The following is a 15,821-nucleotide window of genomic DNA, read 5'->3' as shown; positions in this document are numbered from 1 at the left end:
TATTTTATATAAAGGTATCCTGCAGACCATGCTTATAGACAACATGTATCAAGGAGCTTCAGTTAGAGTTAACTGTGCTACAATTTCATCCAAAGCAGCAACCAGTCAGTGCAAGGGAGAAAAACTTCTAAGAGTATAGTGATGGATGTACTGCTTTGTTGAACATATTGCCAAACTTGAGGCTTCAGAGACTACATAGTATTTTGTAAATGAACTCCATCACTTTATCTAGTGATGGTACAGTACCTGCTTCAACTCTGGTAGAGCACATCTTAACAGCTATGGGGACATGAACAAATCTACATCTTGGGGGCTATCACACTCAGGTCCCAAATCATTCCTGTTTCTCTACAAAAAGCCAGCATAACAGTTTAGGCTTTGATAAGCAAAAGGCCACACTGCATCATATCAAGTAATAGCATAGAAGCCTCTACTCTGGACACCAAAGGCTTTGGGGAAAGTACTGGTGCTGTAGTCTTGTGTGGGAATTTGCCTTACACTCCAAATAATACAGCTTAACTCCCTTTTTGAGAGAACTTTATTTTAACAGAGAAAGGCTTTATCTCTCAGTGTTATTACAGGAAAGGACCCAACAAGAGGGGACAGAATTATTCCACATCTTGGTGTTCTTGTCTATGTCACAAGATGCAGCCTGCACCTGTCACACTAACTTGGCCAAATGTGTAGTTACCTCACTTAGAGGCACTTTCTCCACAATAGGTAACCAGAGAAAGTCCATCACTTATAAGATGACTTCTCAACCTTTTTTCCTTCTACTGAAGCCTCATGGACACTTAGTCACATTCCCAATAGAAGTCTTCAGAAGTGGATTAATTGCAGGGTGCCTACATAGAATCATAAAATATCTCAAGTTGGAAGGGATCCATAAGGATCATCGAGTCCAACTCCCTGCTCCTTGGAGGACTAAGTAAAACTAAATCATATGACTAAAAGTATCGTCCAGACACTTCTTGAACTCTGACAGGGTTGGTGCCATAACCACTTCCTTGAGGAGCCTGTTCCAGTGACCGACCACCCTCTCAGTGAAAGACCTTTCCCTAATGTCCAGTCTGAACTTCCCCTGACACAGCTTCATTCCATTTCCTCTCCCTGGTAATCAGCAATAGGACACGAGGAGATCAGCACCTCCCCCTCCGCTGCCCCCCGTGAGGAAGTTGTAGACTGCCATGAGGTCACCCCTCAGCCTTCTCTTCTCCAAGCTGAACAAGCCAAGTGACCTCAGCCACTCCTCATAAGTCTTGCTCTCCAGACCTTTCACCATCTCGGTTGCCCTCCTTCTACATAAACCACTACTTTCTTTGGTGAAGAGAAGATTACAGTTGGGCTCATCACCTATACCAAAATCAGACTCAGAATCGTCCCTCTACTCTGAAGTCAGAAAAGCTAATAAGGCTATCTTCAAGGCTAACATCAAAGAACAGGAGTCTTGGTGCAAACTGGGCTGCCTTTATAATCCTAATCTTACAGGGTAAATAAATTATCACCCATGAAGGAGAAAGTTCTTCAACCCAGCGTGTGAGATCATCGTGAGCGAAGAGGTTAACATCCCAAAAACCACCTTTGGACATCACTTAACTTCCCTTATGTCACTGAGGAACAGAACAGTAGATATGCTGCTACTTGTTCTTCAACAAACTTAAGTGGCCAAATTAAGAAAAGGTAGTAGCAGGTAGATCAAAATAAAAGCCAGCTGACTCCACAGATACATGGGTACCTGAGGTGAAGGAGAAAGAGAGCATGTTTCCTGACTTCATTAGCCCAAGTTCTTCTGATTTCAAGCTCCTAAACTCCAACAACCTTGGCCCCAAGCAAACTAGGAGACAAGAATAACGAAGTTATTCTTGTCTCCTAGTTCTCACCTATCATGTTCTTCATCTATCTGCTAAAGACCTTAATGTCACTACAAGAACCAATGGCAGTAGAAGATGGAATGAGAAGCCAGGGTTGATTCAGACTCTGGTAACACAAGTCCACTGACGATAAATTTACAATGCTGGTCATTTCTTTATGACTGTTTTTGGAAGAGTTAATTCTTCCTAGGTCTGCCCCAGCACCCTGAGAAAGAAAACTGGTGCTACCAAGCTGAGAACAGCTTCCTAAAGAAACCAGAAAGCTTCTGCAGAAACAGGGATCCTGACTCTTTCAGCTGAGCTCTGGGTGCTAAATCATCAACAATCAGTTCGATACCATTTAGACCTATGAAATGACAAGTAAGGAAAACAGTGCAGGGATAGACCCCTACTCCTACAGGAGCTATCACTAGAAGACCTACCCCTTGAACTTGTTTTACCCTTCAGGCTCAGCTGACAGTTTTGTTAAATTCTGAAGATATATTTATATCACAAAACCTACCTTGGCACACTGGATCATCAGAAGACCTGTCCTGGAAGGTATAGGGCTCTTGAATCTGGTGGTAGCCAGAGGACTCTAAGGACAACCTTTTCCAGATTCAAAATGGCATCTTTACATACTGGCTTTAAAGCAAAGACTGACAGTAAGGGTATGAAAATAGAATGGATTAAGCTTTGCAAAAAAAGATAAGTGTAGAGAATACCTGTTCTGCTTTTCCTTGACATGTCATCTATGAAACCAGAAAAAGATATAGGATATGTGTATGGTATATGTATGGCTGACTTAAGTCTCTAAGCAGAGACTTGCCTATACTCATGTCAAGCAAGTTTGCACAGAAATTCCTTAAGAATCTCAAATTTTTAGAGTCCTGCAAAACTCATTAGGGAGCTGGCCAGCACTGTTCAATACCACAAAAGGCTACCATTCCCGCAAACAGGTCAACTGCTACTACTAAGAAAATTAAATGCTCATGAAGAACAGTAACATAGATGATTGAGAACTGGTGATTAGATACAAATGAAGACTTTTTTTAAGCATTTAGCTCCAGGTCAGCACCACTCAAGCAGTACAATAGTTTATTGTTTGCTCTATACCATTTTAATGTAGATGTGATTAGAAGCATAAGCCTGACCAATTCAGCCTTAGGACACAGGAGCAGCTAAGAAAGAAACTCATTGCTTTGGTGGGATCAAACATGCCTGTTATCCTATGCTGCCCTGCCTTCTTGATTGCAGAAGGGCTCAACAGTGTCACCGCTGGGTTGACTAGAGCCGGGAATGAAACAGGGGACTTAAATCTATTGCTTCTTCAGGTTCATGAAATACGTGCTGCACCCAGTTGCCTTCATTTCATCCCCTACTAAACCATGCTACAGAGAGATTTTTCAGACTGTCTGAAAGCAGGCCTCACTGTCTTTTCTAGCCTACCCAGAAGTGCTTACTCCAGGAGGGAGAACAATGCGGTCTTTAATGCATATGTATCCTTATCGTACTTCCTGCTCCCACTGAGATGTCACATCCCTCAAAGTCCGTGCAAAATCCAGTTTCTCTTAAAGAAGGCTCCAGAGGCAACCAACAACTCAGGTGGTGACCAGCTTCAGGACAATGCAGTGGTTCAGAGTCCTGCAGCATGCCCTCCTCTGGTGCTACTGGTTAAGACAATTTTTACTTGCAGCTTAATTTTACATGAGGAATTCTTAGCTAATCATAAAGAACAAAATAGAGGCTTGAGATCGCGTTGTTAATAACAATGCATGAACAAGGCTGCAACAAAATCATGTAGTACTTACACTACTTTGTGATGCACTTCAGAGGAACAAAACTACTGAGCATCTCAAGTCCTCTGAGAACTGATTATTACTAGAATGCAGTAAACAGCTCACATGACATGGCCAAAAGGGGAATCACTACAATCTTTCCACAAATTGTCAGCAGCACTCCACTTTGACATTAGAAAAAGAATCATCCTGACCTACCGCTCTCACTTTCTAGACAAACATGGGTAGCTGGAACCACACAGTCTCACCAGTCTTATTTTAGAACATGAAGAAGCCGTGAATGGAGTCTTTTCCCTTAAATCTAGAAAACAAGTATATCACATAAAAAAAACATTTACTTGGAAAAGGAATGAAGGACCACAGCAGTGCTAAACTGTTAGAGAAATCAAGTGGGCAAACTAATCTAGACAAATAAGTACTTGTGATTTAATTTTTAGCAAGAAGGTGGCAATTGTGCTGGAGTCCTATTCCCTAGAATAGCATTACAAAGACTAGAGTAGAATATGCATTAAGTTGGTCATATTTTTCTAGAAGCTTTCCAAACAAGGCCTACCTCTGTATCTGAATCTCAGATACAGGTTTCTGAAGTCTGAGACAGACTGATCATTTGAAAAGTTTCTCAGGACACACATGCAGTTTCATTGTTCACAGCCCAGAATGAAAAAAAAAAAAAAAAAGACTCTTGGGAGCTTCTGCATGCTGCCTTGAAATCTTCGTTCTCAGTTTTCTCCCTCATGTTAAGAGCTGTGAACTCAGCCATTCTGAACATTTCCAGCTAGAAAAACTGCCTTTTTTTACAACAGGGTTAAAAGTGGCACATCCAAAGAGTGTCAGAACAAGACACACAGATGAAGAATGAGCCATACAGCATGACGAGGGCAGTTCAAATCCTTGGGACAAGGACCACCACTTAATTGTGGGGGAAGGTGGCAGAAAGTACTGAGCTCTGGAAATGCCTCAGGCTCCCTAGGGAAGCAGTATGGCTCCTACTTAAGCTCTCTTTCCTGGGAAGCTCTTAATTTATGTTTACACTGAAATAAATGGAACAAAACAGTTTATTTGTGGGGGAGCATCTGAGAGGGTGGTTAGTGCAGCCCTGGGGAGGCAGCAGGAAGTGGGATAACCTCAGAGTCAGGCCCAGCAGAAAGTACATGAGGAACATTAGTTTCCACATACACAGCTTAGTGGAATCTAGAAACACAACTGAGGGAGGAAAAGGGAGAAGCAAAAAAAGAGGCAGTTGAAGTTTTGTGGTGTGCTTTTTTTTTTTTAATCCAGTTGCTGATATTTCTGGAGTAGCTGATAAACTGCTACTTCACTAAAACTATTATCTAACTCATAAATGCCCATGTATGCCAAGGTTCTCCAACTTTGAACAAAGGCATCGGAGTCAGTCTGGAGGAGCTAAGGCCAGAGAGGTAGCTAGTTTGGCAGGTAACTAAACAACATATCAGCCATGGCTCCTCCTTGGTTCTTGACTGTCTCAACACCCCCAAATATCCAAAGATGATAGCATTTGTGTTAGAGTGTTGAAAGCTGCAGAATTGTCAATACCCAAGTGCAATGCAAGGACCACGCAAATGGATTTACCTGTCACGGCTAGTTTAAATATAAGTCCCAACACCTAAACACAGGATAGCTTAAGCCAAGCTTAGTCTTTGGTTTAAGCATTGATTGCGACTAATTCTAGACTCATTTCCCCTGCCCCAAACCTCCATCTTCATGCATGTATCCACACGAGCAAAGGGCAGCTAAGAGCAGGAGGAGGCCTCTTTAGGGAAGGTTGGGAAGCAGCCACTGGAAAGCAGGAGAAGGCACACTGTGGTACCAGCCACTGCTTTCTGGACCTCATCCCAGCATCTGCTGCCAGCAAGTTCTCAAATCCCTTTGCCAGCACATAGTTCTGCATCCAGCTTCTGCCAGAAATAGGCTTTGACGCCACCACGTGGTACTCTCACACAAGGACAAGCCCAGAAGTGCTACCACCACCGTCATTCCAGGCACTGTATTACACATATACATGGATCTGAGGACTAGGGTGGAATAATAATTCAGAACTACATCGGGCTAGATGGCTCAATAGAAAATATTAAATGCTCTAAAGGGATGTTTAATCATCCACAGCCATCCTTTGCAAGGGCACTAGTGGGTCAGTAACTCCAACTTTCCAGCATTTCCCCAGTTCCCATTCAAGTGCCTTTTCATCCTCCCATTTTCCAGCATGAGATTCTGATTAACAACACTGGCACAGGGGCAACTGTGATTCAACGTCCCCTGCCCTCAGAGGCCTATACTGAGAAAAAAAACCAGTATCCAGCTTCCTTGCAATAGGGAATGCACATTTCTCTGTAGCATCAGAAAGCTGGAAGTTTCAAACAGTACTCAAGAGCCAATCAACAAAGGTGTCCCCAGTGCCTTACCAAAGCAGCTGCCACGATGTGAAAGAAAAGTTTTACAAGCTGTGGCAATGGCCAGCTCAGCAGAAACTACAGTCTTGATAATCAGGTCCTCCACGTTGGCCATCAGTGCTGCAAGGAGGGGAGGAGGAAAAAAAAAAAAAAAAGTAGATTGTGAAGTAGCACACAATATCTAGAAAAGCATGAGAATATGCATATGGACAGATACCTTTGTGAATCGAAGCACATGAGAGCCTACGGATGACAAAGCAATGATGTTTGGAAATCCATGCAAGCATAAGTATATAGATACATGCGTAAGTATCCTAGTGCAAAAATACTCACAAATGAGAATGATAAAAGTGAGTGTATGTACAGTGCAAGTAAGCAGAAACACGTGGCAAGCACATCAGCACATGTCAGCTGGAGTCAGATCACTGCCCACTCAGAGTATTAGGACGGATTAAACAAGAGTGGGTTAGTGAGATAAGCTCTTAAACTACAGAGAATAAGCCATAGCCACTGAGTTACAAAAATTTTTCTTGTGGACTTTTGAGATAACTGTTCTGTGATGTTGCACCTTCCTCTAAAGCAGCTGTTCCCATGATTCACAAATCACTTCAAAATTATATGACTGGTGGCAGCTCCCAGTCCTGCTGACCTATAGATAATCAGCAGTTTCAGTAAGGAAGCTCTCTCCAGCTCCTGTATGAGCCTGTAAACAGAGCTCAGGAACAGGAATCTGAGCTGACAGAGGGAGCAAAAGGCAAGAAAAGATGCACGTTAGATGTAGACCTGGATTCTATACGGGGCTTGGGATGAGTCATGCAACAGAAAGAACACACTTAGTTTCTGTTTTCAAGGACAAGCAATAGAGAAGTGAGAGGAGGAGGGAATGAACGAACACTGGAGTCCTAGTCTGAAAAGTTAGTAGGAATGATAGGACAGCCTTCCCCACCCCTCAAAGGGAGCACAAGCAAACACACAAGACCTCCAGCAAACCCACACAGACATTTGGTAGTCCCTGTGCCAAAGAACATCTAGTAGAAACCACTTGACTAGACAGTTCGATTTAGGCCTACAATTACTATTTCTCATGTTCAGATGATGACATGCAGGGACCTGAATAATTACAGAGGAGCATGCAAGCAAATTCAGATGTGAACTTCTGTGCCAGAAGACAACTAAGTGGAAGCAACACAGCATGGCAATGTCTAAGTGCACATAAACATCCCAGAGCACAAAAATCTTGCCAGCCCAGACAAGGCCAGCACTTTCCAGCCAGCATTCTCCCTCCCTATGACCAGAACTAGATGCATCAGAGAAAGGTGCAAGAAGCCTTGTAATGGATAGTTAGAGAAACCTGCTTGCATTGCTCAGCAGTTTACTTAATAATTGAGAGTGCATGTTTTATACTTTAGGTTGGGGTGGGGTGTGGAAATGTATCAATATAAATAACTATGCGTACACAGCTTACTGAAAACATACGGTGCAAGTGATTGGACAGCCATGCACGCATATGATGGGGAAAAAGTCTACTTCCATGTGAAAGCCAGATTCAAATCCCTTCCTCCAACATCTAAGTGTTCCCTGGCAACAGTTGCAATATGGGCGTAGCTGCTATCAGTAGTGTTACTGATGTCTCAGTATCACAGGTAATTTATCCCTTAAAGGATATACCTGGATTCTGCTCTGCAGATGCATTTACTCCCAGCAGACCTGGCGAAGGTGTGGAAGAGGGAGCTATTTTATATGAAACACAGACTGAAATGAAAACACCCAGCAAAAACCTGAGCCATGGAAAGATGACACCACATCCAAGAGTCATTCAAACTGGCACAGTTCTCCAGAGGTTGGTCACTCATCAGACTGAACAGGCCATGGGAGCAGTAGAGGGAGGGAAGCTTTTAGAAGGAATGGAATGACCTTAAGAAACGGGAAATGTAGGTAAAATATTAAGAAACACACCCTGAGAAAGTCTCAGAATATTATTTATAAAAGGGAAGGGGTAGGCCTCATCTCTGGGGATAGGACTCATCTCTGGGGACGCACAGCTCTAGTGAGTAAGCTGTAAGGAACAATGCTTCCCTCCACCCTGCTCTGGTGCTAAATGGGACTCACTGGGGCTCTTCCCTGACTTCTTAGGATTTGCACTAGTGAGATGATTAAGATCCAACAAAGGAATAAAAGAACAAGATCTGTACTGACCTGCAGTGTCTCTCCCCTCTTGTTTTAAGTACCTCAGCATTGCACTCATGCTCCACTTGTTTCCGTAATCCTCTACTTCAGGATCATCACAGCTAAAAATAAATGAAAGAAGCAAGTTGACACCACTGGCCTACCTCTATGGACTTGCACCAGCCTTAGAAGACCAACTTAGGTAAATTGACCCAGCCTCTAGAGATCAAGTTCCATTTTCCAGCCAAGTACCTGACATAATCTCCACTCTTCTTGTTGACACTGTAGTTGGTCAGATGCATGAACTGGTTTTTAATGTTCTTGGATGCCTGGTCATACCTCACTGTTGCAAATCTGTAAAGACAGATGAAGATTCACAGTATTTCTTGAAAAAGTGACATGCTTGCTAAATACAACCTACTACACAGACCACTCAACAACAACAGCTAGGGAGAAAATGCATGTAATGAGACTTCATCAAATGCAACCTTTCCTCACAAGAAAATCATTTATTCTCAAGGGCCACATCCAGGTGCATTTAGTCCCTTTTTCAGTGTCTTAGAGCAGGGAGCTCCATTTGTTCTCCTCGGAGTTGTCACAGTCTAACGGTGTACACATCATACTAGGCACATTTTTTCTTGACTGCTTAGATTCGTGGTCCTCGAGCATTCTGGACAAACAGGCCACTTCGCTTTAGACACTCAGTGTGACAGTCCCTTCAGTTTCACAATAGGACCTACTGTGAATACGTAAGATCCACTGGTCCTGGAAAATGCACACATTCAGAGCAATCATACTACATAGACATACCACAGGCAATATTTCCTGAAGCCTCATACAAGCACAGCTCAGTTCTTGTATACTCCAAGGATGCGTTAGGAAAAGCTGAGGGTGGGAACAGATTTCTGCCACCAACAACTACATAGCCTACAACTGCCAATCCTCTTTCTCAAGAGGCATCCAGGAAACCAGGTACAACCCGCAGGCCAGACCAATTTGTCCAACAAGGCACCATCTGCTCCAGGGTGCTGTCATTCTCAGGGATTACGCAGCCCTTCCATATCTCAAAGATGTCACCTAGCTGTGTAGAAGGAAAGGGACTGTAGGGAAGATCGCCATCAGGAGCAAGACACTGCTACAAGCTTATCTAGTCTCCGTATGAACCCTGTTACAGCCAACAATACCACAGTTAAATCAGCCTGTTTATTATGGAAACAGTGGTAATCTTCTGATTAAAAGGCATTACCTGTTCTGTAACCAAGTACCCCATCACCAGTCCCTTAGCCATACACTACCATCACAGATGTTTGTGTTGAAATTAATCAAAGAATTGATCCAACTGAAAAAATAGCCCAGGATTTTGGTTTGTAAGGTGTTTGAGGGATTTTTTTTGCTTTGTTGGGGCGGGGGGGAACAAGATGTGAGAGGGAGAAGACTGCAAAAGGACAAAGGTAGATCAGCTCCCTGATGCAGCTACAAAGTTGTAACTTCATAAGCTTTTTTTTTCCCCTCTCCAGCAGCCACACAGACTTAAGCTACCCATACTCTCTTTCCTCAGCTATCCACTTTCATTTTACCGGCACAAGAGTGTCTGTCCTGTACAGCAAGACATCTAAAACCAGCCTTTTTTTGCTAATCTATTTATCAAATCAGATCAATTCACTGCATGGGTACAGAAATGCTTGTGGTGACACAATTCAATGGACACCACAAGCCCCTGAACGAGCACAGGAATACATCACAAAATTGCACTGAAGCAATTTAAACAGTAATCTTATCAATAGCACACCTCTTTAAGAAGAAGTTGAATGAATGCTGAAACAATACAAGCTTCTGGGGAAGGAGCTTCCTGCAACCAACAGCTAGACAGTTGCCCATGCTACCCCTCCATTCCAGTTTGCACTGTGCAGCCAGAGGGGAACTGATCAGATACCTGTGCTAGGAAAGGAAAGGGTCAACATAAGAATGTGAACAGCAGCCAGGAGGAGTGCAGAACTGTGTCTCTTGATAGCCATGCCAATTTAAAGTGTTTAAAATTACATCTTGTGCAAAAGTTGCTTTCTAGAGGTGTAGTTGCATGATCAGCCTTTGTCAATCTAAGGATGCACTGCATGTGAAAGCTCATCACCTGCTCAGCTGCACACTCCAGCCACTCTACTTGATCCGCTCCACAAATTACATAGCCACAGGCAAGTCTGATCACGGATCTGACAGAACAGCCACTTGAGCAAATATAGAAAGATACCAATTAACTTTCAATCAGATGCAGGAACACCCTCTTTCAGACATAACAAAGGAGAGTGTTAGGATGCAGAGCCAGGACAGAGAGGGCATTGCCTTCATTTTAGGAACAGGCCACAAAAAAAATTAAAAAAAAAAAATCAAACATTAAGCAGAGGATAATAGTATTTGTGGCAACATTTGCAAAATTCTACATCCAAACAAGGGCATGCCATCAAGTTAAATATAACATAATAGAATAGTTCCAGTTGGAAGGGACCTACAACGATCTTCTAGTCCAACTGCAATCAATTTCTGTGTGTAATCAATTCTTGTTTCAATATATATTTTAGGCCTCAGACTTTGGAGAAAAATTAATGAAGCAAAAGATTGAGGGCAGAATCCAGGTGGGCAGAATGACCAGTATGAGCCACTGCTAACCACCACAGCTTGTAATAGCAAGCATGTTCTAGTTCAAAAAAAAAAAAGTGAAAAAACACCTTCTTCTTCACTCTGACCATCTCCTATACCACAATAGCTTAAGATGCCAATGTCTTGAAAGAGATAAAAGGGATTAAGAAAGGGGTAGAGGAGAAGTCAGACATATGCTATCCTATGCAGCCCTGGCAAGAGGGAAAGAAAGTACCAAGGAGAACAGGGTTGGTTGCAAGAAAAGGGGAGTAGATCTCAGTGAAGCCTCAAAGCAGGAAAAGGGAGGCAGTGCTCAAGAAAAATGGAAGAGGGAGAGAGGGAGGGGAATTTGGACCATCTGGCTGTGCAATGAAGTTAGTGTCCAGAAAAGAATGCATCCCAATTTGCTTTATTAATAGTCATCTCTCTTCATCCTTCCTCTATTATTCTTTGTAGTTCAGAAGAAGCTGAACTATACAAGGACATCTAACGAGTTACACAAAAAAAAGCCTTTCTTTAGAAAGAACTGCCAAAGAAAAATATCTAATTTCTCTAGTGAAAATGAAGCCACTACTGCCCTCACTTGGTAGCCATTTTGAGAAATATCTCTCTCTCCACAAGAACTATACCAGCAAATCCATGAAGATGCTCATCAGATTAAATCTATCCTTAAATACACAGGTGGGAGCAGGAAAAAAGAAACCTCCATGATGCAACTAACTCTAAGCAGCGAGGTTAAAAACAGTGAAAAAGATTTTACACCATATTTTTCCAAGCTTTAACTACATATGAAGTCAGAGCAGCTGGCAACAGAAAAGATTTTGGATCCCCTTTCCACATATTTCCACAGCTTACAAGTATTTGAATTTCTTTTAACTGTAAGTTTCCTGGATTTAGCACTTCTGTTTTGAAAATAGTAACAACAGCCTTATCATATATTTTGTACTTGATTATGATTTAATCATCTTCACCTGAACAATCATTTATTGGCAGCATACTGAAAGCATTTGTTCATAATATGCTTTCAGACAGATCCTGGAAGATACTGAGCACAAGGAGCAAGCTATTTCACAAAGTCATGGCTCCCTCAATACTTTGAAACAGGGGGCAATTAAGTTCACCATGCTTATCAGCTTCTTATTGTTTTAATTATGCACATAATCAGAAATATGATGATATGAACCCTTGGCAGACATAGATCATACTTCTAAACAACAGTATTTCTTTACTTTGCAAATTCCTGCATTAGCTTCCTTCTACAGAGACCATCCTTAATTATTAGGTGGTCTGAGCTCCATGCTCTTAGAATTTACATTTCCTTGGGAACTGATTATTCAGAAGGGATTTCAATGTGTTCTAGAGCTCTCAGTACACAAACTTTCTCTTCTACTAGGATGCTGTCATCTTAAGGGATATCATGGGCCAGTTCAGCAATGCATCAAAAAAAAAAAAAAACCAAAACATTAAATTACTCAAATCTACTATCAAAACCCCCAAGCTTTAAACAACAGAATCAAATGCCAGCTTAATACATTCTCCAAGAGCTGGCTTGACAGCCTTACTAGCCTCATGCTAAGTGCAAGTCTGCAAATGGAAAATCCAAGTTATTTCTAGAGCCTCTATCAATAGCCTCTGGATGTTAGAATGGTGACAGATCACAAGTACAACGCTGGTAATAGCCCACACCTCTTACACTGTGTTTTGCACTTGCTTGGGATGGAAGAGCATTACTACCACTGAAATACCAGTTAATTACCTTCAGTACTCTCTAGTTCTACAGCTTTTCATACTATGTTTCAGTGTATCTTTCTTCCAAGGCCACTCATTCACCACACTTATTCTCTCCAGGAAAGACAAAGAGACTTGCATGCTACAGAATATCTTGCTTCAACAGAAATTTACAGGTTATTTTTAGAGACACTAAGGTAATAGGAAGAGGCCTTTACAGTAACTGTGGAAAGTAGGAAAGCTTCAGTGCTAGGTGTTAACCTGAGATTAGAATAAACCCTTAGGAAATCTTACAATCTTTAAGAGGATGATTTCATTTCAGGCCCCCCTCTCTTCTGATTTCATTTCAGGGCCCCCCCTCTCTTGCAATTTCAGGCCACTTGTAAGAATAGCCTATTTGTCACCGAAAAGATAAGGGCCAAGATCCTAAAAACAATTTAGAAACTATATGGTAAGGCGGCACAGAAAATAAAGGGCCAGCCTGATGTTTTCCCAGGAACACAATTTACCAGAAGCACATGCTGCAACATTCTGCACGAGCTATTTTCCTAAGCACTAAAGGCTTCATGCCCAGGTATCTCATATTGCTATAATCCAGCCAAAGAGTGATGAAGGCACAAATAACTGAGGCCAGGTCATCATCTGCCAGGATAGGACTGTTTCCTAGCCAAAGCATTACTCGTGGATGCTGCTATGTGGGAGCTTGCAATCAGCCAGGAATCCAAGAGTACTCCTAAACTGGAGGCTGGACTGTCCACATGTGGAGGTGCATCTTCAGCCAAAGGAGACTATTTTATCAAGTGAAACTCTTCAAAACACTATCTTCTGCTCACTAACACCACCTCTTTCTTACTCTGCTTCAAGCAACTCTTATTTTCCCCCACTGTGATCTGATCCTGTCCAAGTTCTGGACTAGTCCATAGGCTTTGCAATGCAGACACCCAACACACTTAACACTGCTATGTATTGCTGGTAGTGAAGTTTGTGTGGTCTGAATGGTTCAACAACTGGATCCACATTGCTCTGAATTCTTACAAAGAATTTTCCTGTAGGACTTGTCAAGTGAAAAAAATTAAAATCTACAAACAGGTGAAATTTTCCACTATTAGTCAGACAGGAAGGTTTCCTGCCACTTCAGTGCATTCTTTTGACCCCACCTCATCCAAACCAGCAGTTCTTCCTGTTAACAATGGAAATATTATCGAAGTAACCAAGAAAGGAATGGAAGTCTGTTCTGTATCCACCATCAGAATGATATCGACTCTGTTTTGGCCTGAATTCAGATTTGCTTTCTCCATAACGCAGGTTCTAACCACAAGTTTTCAAAGTTGGATTTCTCCTGTGTTGACTGAACTCTCTTTCACCTGCCAATGCACTTGGGGGTGGGGGGAGACAGGCAGAGGATGCAGGAGGAATGGTCCCCTATCACAGCATTACCTGGGTCACCTCTGTGATATGTATTACACAGAGATAATACAGCTCACAGCAGCAAGGGCATAGGAAGCACCTTCCCCTGTCTTGATGTTATGTACTGCTTGTATTCACTGTAAATTGAAAAACAAGTGATATCAAAGATATTCACTTTCATTAACTTGTTTCCCTGGCCTTACTGCACTCCCATTCTCTCAAAGATCCTCCCCTTCTAATGAATCTTGTCCTTTTAAAATCTGAGGAAAGAGGTACGTTAAGAAAATTAAGGACACCTACTAACGTGATATACAAGGAGATTAGATTCCAAAAGCCTCTAAACAGAAATATTGTGGGAGAGCTTCTACCCCAAAATTACAGCTGGAAATAGGAAAGGTTAAATCGAGTTAAAACCATGCACTGTTCAGTTTCCACACAAACTGCTGCCAGCAATACAGCCTCCCAGGCAGAAGTAGCAGCAATCATGTGAACAGCCCTGGCAGCCTCCCTCCCTTTCACTGCAGCTTCTCTTTCCTCAGCAGGACAGAGGAGATGCCCTTCATTTCTGAATTAGAAACTTAGAATAGAGAAGTGACACTCGTACATTCAATCGTTCTGACATACCTGCCCATGTCTCAGCTGGTCACAGTCAAGTCACACAGAGCACCAGCTTGGATGAAGGCAACAACCAGTTCCCTTTACCAGCAACTACACCCTGCTACAGAGCTCACCTTCAACAACAGCACGTTTGCCTTCCCTCTGGCTGCACTTTCTCTTGGATCAGAGAGGGGGAAAGAGCAATCAAAAGCAAGCAGTAGGGTGGCAGTAGGCCGGGGCAGTAGGCCGGGGCAGCAGGAACAGAAAATCAAGGGAGAAATCCTTACTAATTCCTTCAGACTCCAGAAGTACTCTCAACCTCCAGACTAACGGTACATCACCTAGAGACATTCCAGCTCTCTGGCTCCCTGTCATGCTTCAGATTTCCCCTGTTAAAAATCACCTTTGGCATTCAGATACTGACAGATTACTGCCCTCCCTCCTCATCTTGCAAGAGTTCACTATAAGCTTAATAAGCAAGCTTAAACTCCGCCTTCAATAGGCCACCTACTCCACAAGTGACATGGAGCACTTTTCCCTGTTGACCTAGCAATCTACAAAACATGTCACAGAGCCCACACTTATCTCTAGAAATCCCCAACTACACCACACCAAACTTTGATTGGCCCCTAACCCACACCCCTACACTGCCTTAACCCAAACAACCTACCCTTTTACTGTCACACATTCAGGCAGGACACTACCCGAGGGGTTGTACAGCGCTCTTTGCCTTATCCCCAGCATTCCTTCAGGAAATGAATTGACCACAAGGTAAAGTTTGTCATATGCAAGTCATTTTGGAAATACGTAAACTGGATCATTAAATATTTACATAAGATGTTACATGGTTTTGCATGAAACTTGGCAGCTCTGGAATGCTTATTTGAGACAACTAGCCAGGGCCTGGGAAAGGAGGAGGAGAAGAGAAAAGACCCTGGAGTGGGAAGAAGGAAAGAATAGTTAATCCCTTTTCTCTCAAACAAGTGCTACAGAAAAAGCACACATTATGGTAGTCTTTTCCATGACTGCACACAGAGTTCCTGCCTAAATGTCCTGGAAATAACCAGTGTAGTGTTTCTCTAAGCACGCTCCTCACATTTTATGCTTTGAGTCACTTTCTCAGCCCCTCTTCCCTCCCCTCCCCATGCATTAGACTTTGGCTTCCCTGTTAGTCTATTAGCTGCCACTTTGTTTAGGGAACTAAGGCCACATAGAAAGTTATTTGCACCATTCAA

At 42.6% G+C, this 15,821-nt stretch overlaps 1 protein-coding gene across 7 annotated transcripts in view; it reads right to left on the bottom strand.

The window, feature by feature from the left end:
• Nucleotides 1–15,821, bottom strand: part of TTLL5 (tubulin tyrosine ligase like 5) — a 144,142-nt gene that overhangs the window by 106,357 nt on the left and 21,964 nt on the right. For all 7 annotated transcript variants that reach the window (XM_072865306.1, XM_072865307.1, XM_072865304.1 and 4 more), the window contains exons 10-12: nt 8,476–8,577; nt 8,254–8,345; nt 6,070–6,177 (exon numbers count right to left, since the gene is read on the bottom strand). In XM_072865306.1, the coding sequence (XP_072721407.1) occupies nt 6,070–6,177; nt 8,254–8,345; nt 8,476–8,577 (302 nt within the window). The remainder of the gene's footprint in view (nt 1–6,069; nt 6,178–8,253; nt 8,346–8,475; nt 8,578–15,821) is intronic.

The sequence above is a fragment of the Ciconia boyciana genome, chromosome 6 (genome assembly GCF_034638445.1).
Source record: "Ciconia boyciana chromosome 6, ASM3463844v1, whole genome shotgun sequence".
Classification (NCBI taxonomy): domain Eukaryota; kingdom Metazoa; phylum Chordata; class Aves; order Ciconiiformes; family Ciconiidae; genus Ciconia; species Ciconia boyciana.
Note: the sequence above shows the minus strand (reverse complement) of the source record. Positions and strands in the feature narration are given on the sequence as shown.